General features: G+C 40.7%; 1 protein-coding gene across 1 annotated transcript in view; it reads left to right on the plus strand.

The window, feature by feature from the left end:
* Positions 1-17,490, plus strand: part of Ryr2 (ryanodine receptor 2) — a 594,119-nt gene that overhangs the window by 411,452 nt on the left and 165,177 nt on the right. Inside the window, 6 exon segments of the mRNA XM_052728780.1 lie at positions 566-698; positions 3,906-4,009; positions 7,657-7,792; positions 9,029-9,215; positions 11,669-11,774; positions 15,125-15,245. Of these exon segments, the coding sequence (XP_052584740.1) occupies positions 566-698; positions 3,906-4,009; positions 7,657-7,792; positions 9,029-9,215; positions 11,669-11,774; positions 15,125-15,245 (787 nt within the window).

Raw genomic sequence — 17,490 nt, forward strand, 5'->3', positions numbered from 1 at the left:
TTACCAGATAGCCCTTCTGGCCAAGAACTTTGCAGGGAAGTGGTGTCTAGGGCAAGGAGGTTTTGAAGCCCTGAAATGTCAACAACCACCACAACAACAATTGATGCTGATAAAAAAAATATCCCATTGTGAGACTCCAAGTTCTGAACTTACTGTAGTGTATCTTCCCCTTCAGTTCCTAAGTTCTTAACATCCATATTTTCTGAATCTTATAAAACAGAATCAGAGGGATTATGTAGTTTCCCAGGTAGGCGCAGATAATTGTACAACCAGGTAGCACAGCTGTGTCTGTGTTAGTCTGACACCATAGCCAGGCTCAGGCTAGCTGTAAGTTTAGGGCTAATTGAAGATACAATCAGGGATGCAGGTGGGGTTTGTGAGTCAGTGTTAGGCTTGATGTTTAGCATCTCAAGGACTGAGTGAATCACAGGTTGCATGTTTGAAGGTTCTTAGTATCTGAGTTTGGTTTTCATGGGTGTAGATGGGTTGATACCCATGGTGGCCTCACCTTCTGAGCTCAATCTTATCATTTGTTTCAGCAACTGACTAGATACTCTTTATACAGGAAATCACCTTCCCCAAGATGGTAGCCAACTGTTGCCGTTTTCTCTGTTACTTCTGTCGTATAAGCAGGCAGAATCAGAAAGCCATGTTTGACCATCTCAGTTATTTACTAGAAAACAGCAGTGTTGGTCTTGGTAAGTTAATGTATGATGTTAATTTAATCTTTAAAGGAAAAATAAACTGTATAGGAGTGGGAGAGTTGGTTTGGTGGTAAGACTACTCACTTGCTGTTCCTGCAGAAGACTGGTGCTCTGTTCCTATAACCCATGTTAGGTGGTTCACAACTGCTTGTAACTACAGCTCCAAGAGATCTAGTACCTTCTTCTGGGCTCCACAGGCACCTTTACTCAGGCACGTGTGCACACACTTGCACATACATAATTGCATAAACATAAATAAAATAAATATTAAAAATAAGATGTATATTAAATTTAAATGTTCATATATGGGCAGAGGATGTTCTTAAAAGATAGATAGATAGATAGATAGATAGATAGATAGATAGATAGATAGATAGATAGATAGAGACAGACAGAGACAGACAGAGAGATTGAATTGGCCAATGGATGAATGAAGGGGTGTTCAGTGTCGCTAATCCCCAGCCAAGTACAAATGAGAACCACAGTGAGCTGTCACCTCACACCTGCTAGAAGGCAAATAATAGTGACTATTGACAAGGGTGTAAGGAAATGGAATACCAGAATACTTACAGTGGAAATCATAATTACTCTAGTTGTTATGGAAAACAGTGTGAAGGTTCTGGGAAAAGTTAAAAGTAGAATTACAAGGCTCTTAAGATGGTTCATTTGATAAAGACACTTGCCACCAAGGCTGATGACCTGAATTCTATCTCTAGGACCCATGTGGTGGAAGGAGAGAACTGACTCTCAGAAGTTGTCCTCTGTATTCCCCGTGTGCACCATGATACGGGTGTGCTCATATGTGTATACATGCATACACCAAATATATAAATGTAATACAAATTTAAAAATACGATTAAAATATGATACAACAGTTTGACTTCAGTGTACATGCCCACAGAAAGGAAAATCAATATGTTAAAGACATGTCTTTACTCCCATACTCATGCCAATGCTTTTTCAATAGCCAGGCTATAAAACCAATCCCAATGTAATGAAACAGATAGGTAAAGAAAATGTGGTTTATAAACACAATGCACAATCAGATGGAAATTTCATCAAATGCAGTGGATGGCCTGCATTTGATAACATCAATGTAATTACATCAAATCAAGTGTCATACACATTAAGGTGGATGCCCCATGTTCTCACTCTGTGTGAATCTGAAAACGGAGTCCACTGAAGCAGACAGTGGAACTGTGCTTACTAGCGCCTGAGAGAACTAGACTGAAAACATACCAGTCAAAGGTTATACAACTTTACCATAAGTGGTGGCTCATACCTGTAATCCCAGCGCCCAGGCAACTGAAGCAAGAAGATTATCCTGAGTTTGAGATCAACCTGAACAACATAGTGAGTTCTAGGTCAGGCTGAGCTACAGTATGAGATCCTGCATCACCTGTACCCCAGACAAAGCTACTAATTTTGACTTAGATAGTAGGCACATAAGTTAATTTTCTCACCATTGTGATTAATATCTGACAAAATGCAAATTAAGAAAAGGAAGGGTTTATTCTGGCTCACACTTTGTGGCTATAAAGTGTTATTGTAGGGAGGCATGGCGGCAGTGGCACTGATGTGGCGGTAGCCAGGAAGCAGAGAGAAAGGAGGACGCAGGCAGCACTCAGCTGTCCTTACCCTTTTTTATTCAGTCCAAGCCCTCTACCCATGGAATGGTGCCATCCATATTTAGGGTGAGTCTTCTCATTCAATTAACCCAACCTAAAATCACATTCACAGACACGCCCAGAGGTTTGCCACCTGAGATATTTTTCTTTTTTTTTTCTTTCATTTTTCTTTATTAAGGAATTTTCTACTCACTCCACATACTATCTATCTACAGATCCCCCCTCCTCCATCCTCCCACAACTGCATCCTCACATCGCCCAAATTGAGGTCTGCCATGGGGAGTCAGCAGGGCCCAGCACACTGAGCCTAGGCAGGTCCAAGCCCCTTCCCACTGCACCAAGGCTGACACACCACAGGCACCGGGTTCCAGAAGCCTGCCCATAGACCAGGGACAGATCCTGATCCCCCTGCCTGGGTGTCCCCCAAACAGTTGGAGCCAAACAACCATCTTCTGTATCCAGAGGGCCTGGTCCAGTTCCATGGGGGCTCCACAGCCACCAGTCCACAGTTCATGGGCTTCCACTAGTGTGGCTGGTCATCTCTGCACATCCTCCCATCATGATCTCGACGTCCCTTGCCTGTAGTATCTCTCCTCTCTCTCGTCAATTGGATTCCCGGAGCTCAGCCTGGTGCCTGGCCATGTATCTCTGTGTCTGCCTCCATCAGTCACTGGACAAAGGCTCTATGATGATAGCTAGGTTATTTGCTAGGCTGGTCACTAGAGTAGACTGGTCCAGGCACCCTCTGGACCACTGCCAGCAGGCCAAAGTGGGGTCAACCTTGTGGATTCCTGATATCATGAAATTTGCAGGCAAATGGATGGAACTAGAAAATATCATCTTGAGTGAGGTAACACAGACTCAGAAGGACAAACATAGTATGTACTCACTTATAAGTAGATACTAAATGGGAGGGAAGGGATGGCCAGACTGCAACCCACAACTCCAGAGAGGCTAGCTAACAGGGAAAGATCCTAGGAGGGACACATGGAGGATCCTGTAAAGAAGAGGTGGATGAGATCTACATGAGTGGACTGGGTGTTGGGGGGGTGGCAGAGGGTGAGGAGTAGGGGATGAGAATGTAGGGAAATGGGAGGGTCAGGCTGGAACAGGGACAGAGTAGAAGGGCAGGGAGGAAGATACCATGATAGATGAGGACATCATGGGAATTGGAAGAGGCAGGGTGCTGGGGAGATATTTTTTTATACTGTCTAGTTTATGATCATTTTTAAGGATCACAACACCCAAACACCCAAACATGTGGTTGCTGCAGTCAACAACAGTATGTTGTATTTTTAAAAATCGCTGAGTAGATCTGAAGTGTTCTCATCAGAAAACTTGGTAAGACCCTGAAGTCTTGCATGTTCATTCTTGCAACTGAGTCCTTTCACAGTTTGAACCTATTTTAGTCACAATAAATGTATACATTTTTAGCTGTCAAAGATAATACATTGATTCAGGCTAGTATAATATACATGTCATTTAGATATTGAGTGTGGGAAGGTGCATTTTCTTACTCTCTATTCCTAGTTCCAGCACAATTCAGGTATTATTTTCTCTTAATTTGAATTAGCTTCACCAGCCATGAGAGGTTCAACCCCCCTGGATGTGGCCGCAGCTTCAGTCATGGACAACAATGAACTTGCCCTCGCTCTGCGGGAGCCGGATCTGGAGAAGGTGAGCCATGCTCCTACCTGGAATGTCTGTGAACTGTACCTTAGGTACAGTTGTCTTGAGATTACTTCAGTATGAACACCTCTGCTGAAGTTATAGTCATATCATGGCATGTGACTATAATTCTGTAATATGTCTTATATTTGACTTAATTCTGTTTCCCATTCTGTAACACTGGGTCTGATGATGATGAAGAAGTTTAGGATGTTTCTCTTACCACAAGAATTTTCTGTGAAATAGGAATCATCTTGCAATGACCGATATAGTTTTTTATGATCTCTGCTGTTTTTATTTAAGAATTAGTTTCCCTAAGGATATTTTTGTCTTCTCATATATACATTTTCTACCACACAGATATTCATATGTTCCAGTGACAATGTCAGTAAAATTGCAAGGCTGGGTGCTCTAAGTTTATCTAACCACGTGTGTTGACCAGCACGCATGGAATGTTCCCCAAAGTTTGGCTGCAGAAGCCTTCCATGTGATCATTTGTTCCTTCTCTAGAGTCCTGTCTGTCATTTCTTTACAGATGTGGATCATCTTAAAAGGATCCCCTCATTCTCTTCCCAGGACTGCTAAAGGCTTCCTGTGTCACTGGATGTAACAGACACAAGTTTCCTCCAGTGCCATCCACCCCCATAATGCTCTGCTCCCATATCTTACCACTATCCTGTCCCTTCTCTTTGTTCTAGCCACACAGCTCTCACTACAGCTGGACAAGCTAGAATGCGTCTCTGTCTCAGGGCTTTGTACTCACTGTTCCCTCCACCTGCCAGGTCCTTCCTTACCCCTCAGCCTATGGCTCTTTGCCAGATATCTTTTCATCATGACTCCAAAGTCATGTTTGTGATCAGCTCTTCCAAGCCCTGCTATTTAAAGTTGTAAGTCATTTCTGCCTTCTCTAGCTCTTCCTATTATTTTATGACTTAATTTTCTTGAAAGCATATATACTTGCATATAACATATCATGTATATGTATATAAGTGTACATTTCATTGGTTTCTATTTATGTGATCTATTTATGTATTATATATGCATACATATATAATGTTTATATTCGTATAACATTTAACAGGAAAACTTTCTGAGAAATGCAGTTCCATAGCATCTTTGTGATGCAAACATCATAGAATGTACTTCCCCAAAACAAGACATGTGTGACATCTCTAGAGGTTGTGGTCTTTGAGGATCATGATCATATATGAGCTTGATCACCAGTTGACACTGTTAGGTAGCTCACATGCAGATTAAGAATTGCTATGTTTATGTGTTTCTTAAAACCTACTCCCTACTGATATTGCTACTGGTGATGTCAGCATTTTTGCAAATGCTTGCCCAGCTTCAGAGAAGGTGTTGGCACTGGGGTATATCTGAGTGTACCTGTTACAGGTGTAAGGCTGTGAGCTCTTCCCAAGTCCCCTGACATGCCAGATCAGTGTCATGAAGTTTTACATCTCTGACTTGCAGAGGAGACTTTGCTCCTATATGTCACTTAAAATCTTTTTTTTATATAACTCCTTAAAATAGTTAATATCTAAACCCTTGATAACACCAAATATAGAGGGAGAATGTTGAGCAACTGGACAACCCTGCCAAGGAGCTGTTGAATGAATGTTGCACACTGAGTCTGAAAAACCTCCCAATAGATTATCAGTTTAAATATGAACTATTTACAATGGACTATACACATAGCCTTCACATTCCTGGGGATTTGCTCAATGGAAAGAAATCCATCATAGTCCACAGCTAAAACACCCACCACTGTACAGATTGGTAAGTGAAGCTGTAGACTGTCTGTCCATGTGTGGTGGATTGCTATTCAGCAATACAAAATAATTTGGTATTAACTTCTAGTACATTGTGACTAGGTACAGGAAGATACATGCCACATAATTCCATGTGTGAATATTATTGAAAAAAACAAGCTAATTTGTCCTGAAAGAAAGCAGTTCATCAGGAGCTAGATATATAGGGAAAGGGACTGCAAAGGGCATAGGATACCCTGGAAGGAAGATGGAATGGTCTAGGGTATTCAGAAATGTGCTCCTTTCAAACCATGTTGAATTAGTACCTTAAGTTGACCATTCTCTTGACCATCACTTGCCTCAATGCTCCAGACATAAAAGTCTTAGCTATAACATTTGTTTCTAAGCTGAATAGAACTCTCAATTTATTCTTGTAATGCTTTGTCACCTTTGGCTATGACTTCTTTAGGGTTGGGTTTTTTCTTATATCTCAATTCCACATGAAATGTTGTGTACTATTAGTATGCCTATGAAATGAAGTATCTTAAAAGATAAACCAAGCAGGTATTTTTTATTTGCTCATTTCTACAGCACTGAAAAGTACTGCTAATGTGCAGGTTGAGTATCTCTTAACCATGATGCTTGAAAGCCATCATGTTTCAGATGTTAGTGTTTTCTGGATTACAAAAAATTAGCACACACACATAATGAAATATTTGATTCATTTTTTTTAGTGCACCTGCCTTTTGAATGTGACCTGTCATTTGAAGTCAGATGTAAACTTTTTTTTTGTTTGTGACTTCATGGCAATGCTAAACATGTCTTAGATGTCACAGCTTTGGTGATTTTAGATTTTTGGATTGTAGATAGTATATATATCAAGTTTTTATGGATGCTGATACTGACTCGAGGAGCATAAATAACGTGCTCAAAATGATGCACCCTGTGGGTGAGATATGTCTAATCAGAGCTGAGGAGATCTGCCTCTAAATTAGGGTTACCCCACTTAAGAACATTCTCATACCTGCCCTACCATTGAATGGATGAATAAATCGCTTCTCTCCAAGATGCTTTTGTATCTCAAACAGGAGTTCCTGCATTCAGGTGGTTTTACAGCCCCCCTCTTTACCAGCTGAGCTATGGGAAGATGCACTCAGGTGGTTTTTATTTGGACTAGAGGTTATTAGACATTCAGGGGTATTCAGAGATTATGACTTTTTGTTTTTTGTTTTTGTTTTTGTTTTTGTTTTTTTTTTTTTGGTTTTTCGAGACAGGGTTTCTCTGTGTAGCTTTGCGCCTTTCCTGGAACTCACTTTGGAGACCAGGCTGGCCTCGAACTCACAAAGATCCGCCTGCCTCTGCCTCCCGAGTGCTGGGATTAAAGGCGTGCGCCACCACCGCCTGGCCTATTATGACTTTTGTATGCAAAGTTCTTGAGTTACATGGTATGGAATTCAAGAACATTATTTTCTTATAGAATTCATTCATATTTTTAATGGGTACATTTTATTGTATTTTAGTATGTACGTATTATTATTAAAGCTTAACTAGAGAGAAATTATGTCAGTTATCATGATGTTAAAAAGAATTGCAAAAAGAATACATTTGTTAGGGCTGGAGAAATGGCTCAGTGGTAAGAGTAATTGCTGCTCTTTCAGAGGACTCAAATTCTATTCCCAGCATTCACATCAAGTTGATAGCTGCCTACAACTGCAACTCTAGGAGATCCAATTCTCTTCTCTGGCTCCCCTGGGAACCTGCACTCAGGCGTACATATACATGCATACAAATAAATGAAATGCATATGTTTTAAACCACCCGTGGATAATCTCATTCTCCAGACTTAGTTTAGGCTCATGTTACTTCCAAATGAAGGCTAACCCCTTGCTTATCATTTGTTTGTAGGTAGTTCGCTATCTGGCTGGCTGTGGGCTGCAGAGCTGTCAGATGCTGGTGTCTAAGGGTTACCCAGACATTGGGTGGAATCCAGTTGAAGGAGAGAGATACCTCGACTTTCTCAGATTTGCTGTTTTCTGTAACGGTAGGACATTACTGCTTGAGGACACATAAAACTGTGTGAAAATAAGGGTTCTGGGGCTGGAGAGATGTCTCAGTGGTTAAGATCACTTATCGGCTCCTGTAGAGGACCCAAGTTTTGTTTCCAGCACCCATGTGGGACAGCTCACAACTGCTTCTAACTCCAGCTTCAAGAGATCTGATACCCCCTTATGGGGCATCTGTACTCTTATGCACACACAGACATGTATATATGCATAATTAAAAATAAAAATTAATGTTTTTTAAAAATGTAAAGAAAACAATGGTTCATCATAGCATTTTCATATGGGAAATTAATATAAGAGATTGCACATTTTATTTAATAAATAGTATTATTTCCACAGCAATAACAAATACTATATTTTTACATGGATTATACTTTCATTGTTTAATTTGAAATCTGCATGTACCTTCTAGATTTTTGCATTTGGGTCTTAAGGGTTGAGATTGCAGTACCTTCTCCCATAACAAATAGTTTGTCTCTGTAATATTTTGCTGTACTTGGAAAATATTATCAAAGAAAGTAACTTAACGACGTTTAGTGAGCATATCTGTCACTTTTCTCATTGCTATGACAGAATACTTGATAGAGGGACCTTGAGGAAGGAACTTAATCAGTCCATCACTACAGAGAAGGTGACTACAGTGGCTTAGTCTGTGGTTGGCGGGAGCTTGCAATGCAGCCTCCTATCTAGCACCAACCAGGAAATAAGAGTGAGAGCTAGGGTATAGCTGGAGGCAGCTCTTCCTTCAAGGCCCTCGCTGACAGACTGTAATAGCCAGCTAGGCCCCAGGTCCCAAGACTCCCAAGACAGCAGTGTCTCGTGGGGATAAGTATCGAGACACACAAGTCTCTGAGGGTCATTCAACATGTAGACATAACAATATATATAAAAATTGTGATGTGTGTTGAGTGTTGAATTTATGGGCCGGTGAGATGGCTTAGTAGATAAGGTGCTTGCTGCCAAGGCTGACCTCTTGACTTCCATCCCTGAAACCCACAGGGTAGAAGGAGAGAAACAATTTCTGCAGGTTGTTCTCTGGCTTCCACGTGGTGTGTGAACTGACTCCCCCCACCCCATAAATAAATGTAATTTAAAAGCTGCATTTACTATTATAGTATATTTCTAAGGTATACTGTTTCTTTAAATGAGAAATGCTTATGATATATGGTCCCTGGACGTCTTATATTTTGTTTACATTACTCTTTTGACTGCAGGGGAGAGTGTGGAAGAGAATGCAAACGTTGTGGTGAGGTTGCTCATCCGGAGGCCCGAGTGCTTTGGTCCTGCCTTGAGAGGGGAAGGTGGCAATGGCCTCCTTGCAGCCATGGAAGAAGCCATAAAAATAGCTGAGGATCCTTCTAGAGATGGCCCCTCCCCAACCAGCGGATCCAGCAAAAACCTGTAGGTCTACCATGCACACCCTCAGCAAGTGCTATCAGCCCACCAAGGTTGACATGTATTTGACATTTTGCTAATTACCCTTTCACTGTCTGACACTGAAGAGTTTCCCCATTGAAAACTGAGTGTCTTAGACAAGACGAATGTGGAGTTGGTTGTTGGACTAGGCTAAATGAATGAAGAGATGAGCTGGGGAGATTGTGTAGATTTAGGAGATGCATTTTGTAGGTATTTTCAGGCGCCCTAGGCAAAAAGCACAGTTCAGAAGCCTGTATCCTTGACAGTGGGATGTAATGTTGTCATCTACAAGGTGTTTGGCCACATTATAGCTATCCTGGGCTAATACAGCCCACAGGCCACAGGCAGCAAGCATCTTTATCTACTTGAGCCATCTCACCAGCCCATAAATTCAACACTCAACACATCGCACATACACCTGTGCAGTATAGATGATGAGAGGTAAGTCTCTGAAACTTGAGTCAGGTCTAGCGGTAGTGAGATGATTGTGTATGTGTGTGTGTGTGTGTGTGTGTGTGTGTGTGTGTGTGTGTGTGTGTGTGTATACCTACTTGTACAGGCACCCGAGGGAGGTACTATTTGTCCTGCTCTGTCACTTTTTACCTTATTCTCTGAGACAGAGTCACTCATTGGATTAGGAAGTAGGCTGGCAGCTCACAAGCTGTAGCAATCTTCCTGAATCTGCTCCTCCCCCAGCACTTGGGTTACAGACATATGTGACATGCCTGGCATTTTATGTGGGTCCTGGTGATTTGAACTGAGGTCCTTATGCTTATGATGCAAGCTCTCTTTCCTGCTGAGCCATCTTTCCAGTCTTCCAAGATGAGTTCTTATAATGTTATCAGGTAGGGAAAGAGACCTTTAGTAAGAGAATGGGGATTCAGCCAGGTGATTGATGGTAGCATCCAGGAAAACAGACACAATTCTGAGGAGCAGAATGCTTGGTTAATGTACTAGAGACAGATGTGTGGCAGAAGACACCGATACTGGTGTCTAGTAGGGTCCTAAGGCAATGCAGATGGGCATGTGTCTTATGTGTCCTTACCTTTATAGTCTTTTCATCTGTGGAGGTGAATGTCCTCTGAGGAGGTCAAACACCCACACTGCTAGTGCAATTGTAAAGATAAAACATAGGGCTCAAAGGGGACAGACTTGCAAGTAAACTTTAGTCTTTCCACAGGTGGAAGAGGCATAGAGCTAATGTGGTTTATCAGGTAGATACAGATGGTTAAGGCAATCCTTGGCTGATCTCACAGTGAGAAGTACATCCAGAGAGCTCAGGCCAGGACCATGTTAGCCAGTGTGTACACAAAAGCTTGAGACCTCCCTCGTGGGCATGTAAGGCTACTCACTGTCACTCTGCAGCAAGGAAGGACATGGGCCCCAAAGTCTGTCCACATTTGCATTTTATCAGCAAAATAATGGAATGTTTGCAGAAAGAAAATCTTGAGGAGGTAGAGAAAGAAACAGACTATATTGACTATGGGTGATGGAGTGAGGGTAGGGCAATTGGTTTGGGATAAGTGAGTAAATGAAGTTATATTTCTAAATGTTACTCCAGATCAAACAGTATACATGGAGTCTGACATATGTTATCATATATGATGTCTTTGGTTACCCTTTCTCTATTTGAGTGCTACTTAGAAAATCACTCTTAAACTTATTTCACAATAGTCTTTCCACCATTTCTTTTGTTAATATCCTGTTTGTCATTAGAAATGAACACTATATATATATATGTATGTATATGGCATATATACACATATCATATACATATATGTGTTGTATATGTGTATGTATTTCTCTATATATGACATAAAAACAAAAAGAGGCTATTTGGGAGGAGGCAGGGTGTTGAGAGAATGAATATGAAAAAAGTAGACTGTATTACATTTTTGAAAATACCATAATGAAAGCCATTTGTTTGTACACTAGCTCAAAAGATTAACAGAAAAAAAGAAGCAAAGAGGCTGGAGAGATGGCTTGGTGGTTAAGAGCACTTGCTGTTCTTCCAGAGATCTCCTGTGTTTGGTTCTCAGTACCCAAATCAAGCAGCTCAAAACTTCATGTAATTCAAGTTTTGGGGCATGTAGCACCTTGCTCTGGCCTTCAAGGGCATTTCAGACATGCCTACATTAACAAACACACACACATACTCATAAATAAAAATAAAATAAATCTTTAAGATTGGAAAAAAAAGCAACAAATGAGCAATCATCCCCTTTTCCCTTGGCAGGAATCTTAATATGCCCTTGCAATGTGTTCTTGGTAATAGAGTTCCAATTCTGATCCTGAACTCTTGGTTATTTTGTTTGAAAAATATCTCGCTGGTGTATCTGAGATATGTGAAAGTACTGATAGGGAAAGGGAACCCCCTCTTCTCTGAGCACTGCACCTTCATTTGCTTTCCATTTCTTTTGGAAAAAAATGCCCAAAAGTGATACAGAAGAGGAGGAAGATGATGCCATCCACATGGGGAATGCGATCATGACCTTCTATGCAGCTTTGATTGACTTGCTTGGTCGCTGCGCTCCTGAAATGCACGTGAGTCTATTTGGGGGCTGGAGGGCAGCAATCTTGATACAGTCATCAGTGCTAGAACATCATGGGTGGCAGAGCTCACAGCAGCATCCTGAACTAGTAATATTCATGCTCCATTAAAAATAATGGCTGTGGCCTAATTACTGAACAAGTGTTTGTTTAGTTGGAAATGTCTCATTGGCTATAAAAATTAGTAATGAGATTTTTCAGTACAAGTCATTAATGGGATATATAGTCACCCATATGTCTTTAAAACTCATGTGACCTCCTTGCATTTTAAGAAGAGAATATATTTTCCCTGTATAGATTCTTCTCTTTTGGAAAACCACTGCTTCCATCAATAATTGATTCCTTTCATATAATGCTTATCTCTATAAGAGTAGAGGTGAGCAATATTGATTTCAAAACTGTAAGGTAGACATAGTTGTTGAGAGCTCATATGTGTAGCATCCCTGTTATGTTCAGAAAAACCTATTTCACAGCAGCCTCTTAGTCTTCTAGTCCATGAAAACTTTCTACCCTCTCTTCCACAGTGCTCCCTGAGCCTTGAGTGTAGTGTTGTGTTACAAACGTCCCATTTGGGGGTGGGCACTCCTCAGTCATCACTTGTTCTCTGTACTTTGACCAGTTGCAGTTCTCTGTAATAGCTTCTAGGCTCCTGATAACCCACATCTAGCTGATGAACTATTGGCAGTGGATGGCTATTAGGGGAAATAAAGTCAATTTTCTTTGTGAGCTAGCCAGTAGGTTTCCCATGTCTTTGTGGATGGCCTTACACCCATGCAGCACAAATTTGATTAAGTGGGTTATTAATTTTTTTAAGGAGACATGTATTTGTAAGACAAGTTGGATGGCACAGAGGGAGTTTGCAGAATGTAATTGGTGATGAATATGATTGACACATTTATACATGTATGAAATTTTAAAAGAAAGAATGAACTTGCAAGTCCATATTTGAGCTGGGATAAACATGAAGCCATAGCAGACAGCTTGTAGCTTATCTCATTCCCCTGCCCTTGGTACCTACGCTTGTTTTCAGTTCTGTTATTTTGTGGTCTTTCCTTTAAGCTCATATGATAAAACCTACTTGAGGTTTTCTTCTGTTGTAACCTGAATACAGAATAGAGAACTACAGAATAGAGAACTGTTAGAATATTAGAAAATCTAGAATCATTTTTAAAACTTATTTTTATTAATAATTAATAGTTAATTAATTAATGTTTCCCAGCCTGATCATAGTTTTTCCTCCCTCTCCTTTCCTCCTAATCCTCCCTCTCCAACCTCCCCTCTTCAACCCCATCCACTCCTCCTCCTTTCTCTTCAGAAAGGGGCAGGCCTCCCATGTATATCAGCCAGCTGTGGTATGTAAAGTTGCAGTATGACTAGGCACCTCCTCTCCTATTAAGGCCGGACAAGGCAACCCAGTAGGAGGAAAGGGTCACAAAAGCAGGTAACAGAGTCAGAGAGCCCCTGCTCCCCCTGTTAGGAGACCCACAAGAAGACCAAGATAGGCAACTGTAACATATATGCAGAGGGCTTAGGTCAGTCCAAAGCAAGCTCTGTGGTTGGTGTTTCACTCTCTGTGAGCCCTTATGTGCCCGGGTTAGTTGATTCTGTGATTTTCTTGTCGTGTCCTTGGCCCCTCTGGTTTTCACAATCCTTCCTCGCCCTCTTCCACAGGATTCCATAAGGTCCACCTAATGTCTCTGCATCTGTTTCTATCTGTTGCTAAGTGAAGCCTCTCTGATGATGATTGGGCTATACAACAATCTAGGGGTATAGCAGAATATTATTAGGAATCATTTCATTGACATATTTTGCCATTCATGTTTGACTCTATCATAGGTCTCTAGGCTGTCGAGTTTCTGGGTCCTGCCCTCCCAGCAGTGTCAGGGGTGGGCTGTCTCTCATGGTATGGGTTTCAAGTTGGACTAGTCATAGGTTGGCCATTCCCTTAATTTTTGTACCACCTTTACCCCAGCATATCTTGTAGGCAGGAAAAAATTTTGGCCAAAGGTTATGTGGCTGGGCTGGAGTCCCAATCTCTCTACTCTAAGTCTTACCAGGTTACAGAAGATGGCCAGTTCAGGCTCCCTATCTCCCACTGCTAGGAGTCTTAGATAGGGTCAACCTCATAGATTCTTGGGAGTTTCCATTGCACTAGGTTTCTATCTCATCCCAGAGATGCCCCCTGATTCAAGTTGTCTTTCCCAGTACTCTCTCCCTCCATGTTCCCCAACCCGATCCTTCCTGTTCCCATGCCTACCTACCCATTTAGACCTCTTCTCCTCGTCCACGTGTGATGGGGATGTCTATTCTATTTCCCCTTCATAGTGTGATTAATGTGTCCTCCCTTTAGCCCTCCTTAGAAGGGCTAAAATCATTTTTTAACCCAGCCTCTGTTATGATGTGATTTTTTTTCACTTTGGTAACTGGAAATGGATGATGAAAGATCCATGTGAGGGAGAAGGTTGTAGATTAAAACATGGTTGTTCACACAGTTTGTATCTTTGTCTGTCTCAAGGAAAAAAACCAGAGGAACTAGGAAATAAATTGTAATAATATATAGAAGCTTTCAGTGTTATTGTCATGCCCATGTTAAGGATCTAGAAACACTAAAATGGATTTATGATGACTCACCTTGCCTCTTCTGAAGTTCAGCCACCTTTATGGTTATTAGTTGAGTCCTCTATTAGGCCATGACTATCACTTGCTTTTCCTGCCTTGTGGTGAAGGTAACAGATGTTGGTTTTGGCTCTAGAGAGCTGTGGTTATTCCAGAAACTCACTGAGATTCTTGACTATCCTGATCCACTGGTATCACGGAAACTTCCTCAGCCAGAAGTCTTAAAGGAACTGACCCCCTCCTCCAAGAATCAGGGTGAAATATGGATAGATATAAAACTAATTTCCAATCTCAAGAACAGAAAGAGGCTAAATAAATCACAAATATTAGTTTATTTTCAGTTACTGGAAATGATGGCTGTTTTATTGTGTTGTTTCTCTGGTTATTGATAGGTATATGTAATTTTAGAGGTAATTGTTCATAAACTTATCTGACTTTCAGTTTGTTTTTGGTACCCCAAACATTGTTAAAAAATAGTCTTTTTGGCAAACCAGGTGGTCTAGAATGTAGTGTGTATAACTGAGTGTTTCCTCTTATTTATGGGAACTGTAAGATGTTGTTGTCTACCTGTGTGTCTGAGATGGCAGTTTCTGAGAGATGGCTAGCTTTATGCATATTCAGGAAAGACACTGCTTTAAACTTGGATTCTCACAGTTTAAGTTTCCTAGCATAAGTATGGACAGAGTCAATCGCTGGTTCTAAGCTTGCTTTATCCTCTTCCTGTTTAGTTGATTCATGCTGGAAAGGGAGAAGCCATCCGAATCAGGTCTATTTTGCGATCCCTGATTCCACTGGGAGACTTGGTGGGCGTAATCAGCATTGCATTTCAAATGCCAACAATAGCCAAAGGTAAGATCAGCTTCTGTCCTGTGTAACTCTGGACTGGGAGGGCAGCACTTTGTGAAAATTTCATCCGTGCTTTACATCCCCTCTCCCCACCTCCATTTAGTTAGGTGCATCCTCAGGTGTAAGAGTAGGCAGGTCCTTCACTGCATCAAGTCCTGTGTGGGAGGAGTTAGAAACAATAGACCATGGTAGCACATCAGTGGGTTTTGAGTCCCAGGCAATTGTGATTATATTAAAGTCAATGTTAAAGAGCACCTGAGTTAAATCCCTGGGACTCACATAACAGAAGGAGAGCACTGACTCCTGCAAGGTGTCCTCTGACCTCTGCTTGAGGCCATGGCACACATTCACACATGAATGAATAATTAAACAAATGTAACAACAATTTTAAAAGTAAAATAAAATCAATGTCAACTTGAATGAGTGTTTGAAAAGTAAAGAATTGTTTGGGTCTCTGAGTGGCTCCATTTTTATTTACGTACAGCTAGATGGTAAAATAGTAGAACCATGACACCTTAAATCCCAATAATGTGTTGTTTTTTTTAAGGAGACTGATATGGAAATTTTACATCATTATTTATTTGAAAAAACTATGCCATACAAATATAAATAAACTGAAAATCAAATCAGCCCAGGTTGAATGTTAAACACATTTTAGTAACTTCTAGTTCAGCTCTGCCAGTCACTGGGTTGTGAACTTGGATAAGTTCCTTCCTCTTCCCAAAAGTCAACGCTCATCACCTGTTAAATGAGCATCATGGAACTCACCCCACATGCAGATCATAGAACTTGTCTGTTATCCCATTATGGATAGACCTCTCAGTTCTAGAACTTTTGAAGGAAATAAGGAAATCAGTCAAGAGGTGCAGGCAGTTTTAGAAGTTTATTCAGCAAAGCAAAGCAAGCACCCACACTAAAGAGGTTGGAGTGCACTGTCCCAAAAGGCGATGTCCCAAAGGTGTTCTGTCCCAAAACTATGCAATAGGTTCAGCACTGTGAATGTTAAAGAACCCTTTACAAATATTTATGAGACAGATTGTATATTTGTAATAGAAGGTAAATACTCTTTTCCTTTCCCTGGTCATGGTAGGATAGTCTCCTTTAAGGGTGTTTCTTTTCATGGTCCTCCAGAAAAGTTCACTGAGGGAGTAAAAACCACAATGCAAATGATATTGTAATGATGCCCTTTGGAGAATGCAGACTGCTCATTTGTGCTGTGTATGGGAAGATGCCCTGGCACGTTAGTTTTTGATACAGTGGTAGCAACCACTTTGCAGTCTGAAGAATGGGAAGGGGGCATCTGACTCCTAGGAGGCACAGCTACTAGGGCATCATTGCAACTTTCTAGGCTCCCTCCTTCCTGTCTCCCTTTTGAGACTAATCAAGATCCCACAATTTGTTTTGTACCAGGGATAAGACAGTCTTCTGTTTTAAAAACTGATGCTTCATCATGGAGGCAGGGAACAAAGTCTTGCAATAGCCTGTCCGTCTGTACAGACAGACACAGGGGTTGGGTTGTCCTCACAGACCTTCTTCCAACTTCATCACTCAGGTCTATCACCTAACAATTCCATTTATCATATTCCAAGCAGAATACTTGACAGCAGTTTAAACACTAAGAAATATTTTTCTTATAATGTAAAGCAAAGTAGTATTAGTTACATTAGATATTCTTATAATAATAAATAGGAACTAATGAACATCACTTTTTAATTTTATTTAAAATATTATTTATTCATTTTCATGGTAGGAATATAAAATTCATTCATTGACTCCAAGTGAGAAACTATTTCAGGCTGGTGATGGTCATGTGTCATCCTTCCCTGTTCTGTTTCCTTCAACATTACATCCATGTGAAAAATTCTGTGATACCATTCATAAACTCTTACTGTAGGTTATAAGAACCAGTTTGGCATAATTATCTTATGATCAAATAGGAAGCAAATAAACTCCCCAGTATTTTAAGTTGGCACAAAGTCCTATAATTCTTCATACTAATGGTCCCCAACCTCTGAACTTAAGGAATTACTATAAGGAATTCATTCATCTGCATAGACTTCAACCATTGGGTATTGAGAGAGAAAATGACATGATATGTTAGACAAAATATGTTATAATTAATGAAGTCTATTTCATATGAAATCCATGCCGTGTTCATGGTGTTGATTTATCACATTATGATTATTGTGTAATTATAATCTCCATGATGGGATTTCATTTATAATTATAATCTAAATCATAGCAGTAG

Source organism: Peromyscus californicus, unplaced genomic scaffold, assembly GCF_007827085.1.
Source record: "Peromyscus californicus insignis strain IS unplaced genomic scaffold, ASM782708v3 Scaffold_8__1_contigs__length_139910024, whole genome shotgun sequence".
NCBI lineage: Eukaryota > Metazoa > Chordata > Mammalia > Rodentia > Cricetidae > Peromyscus > Peromyscus californicus.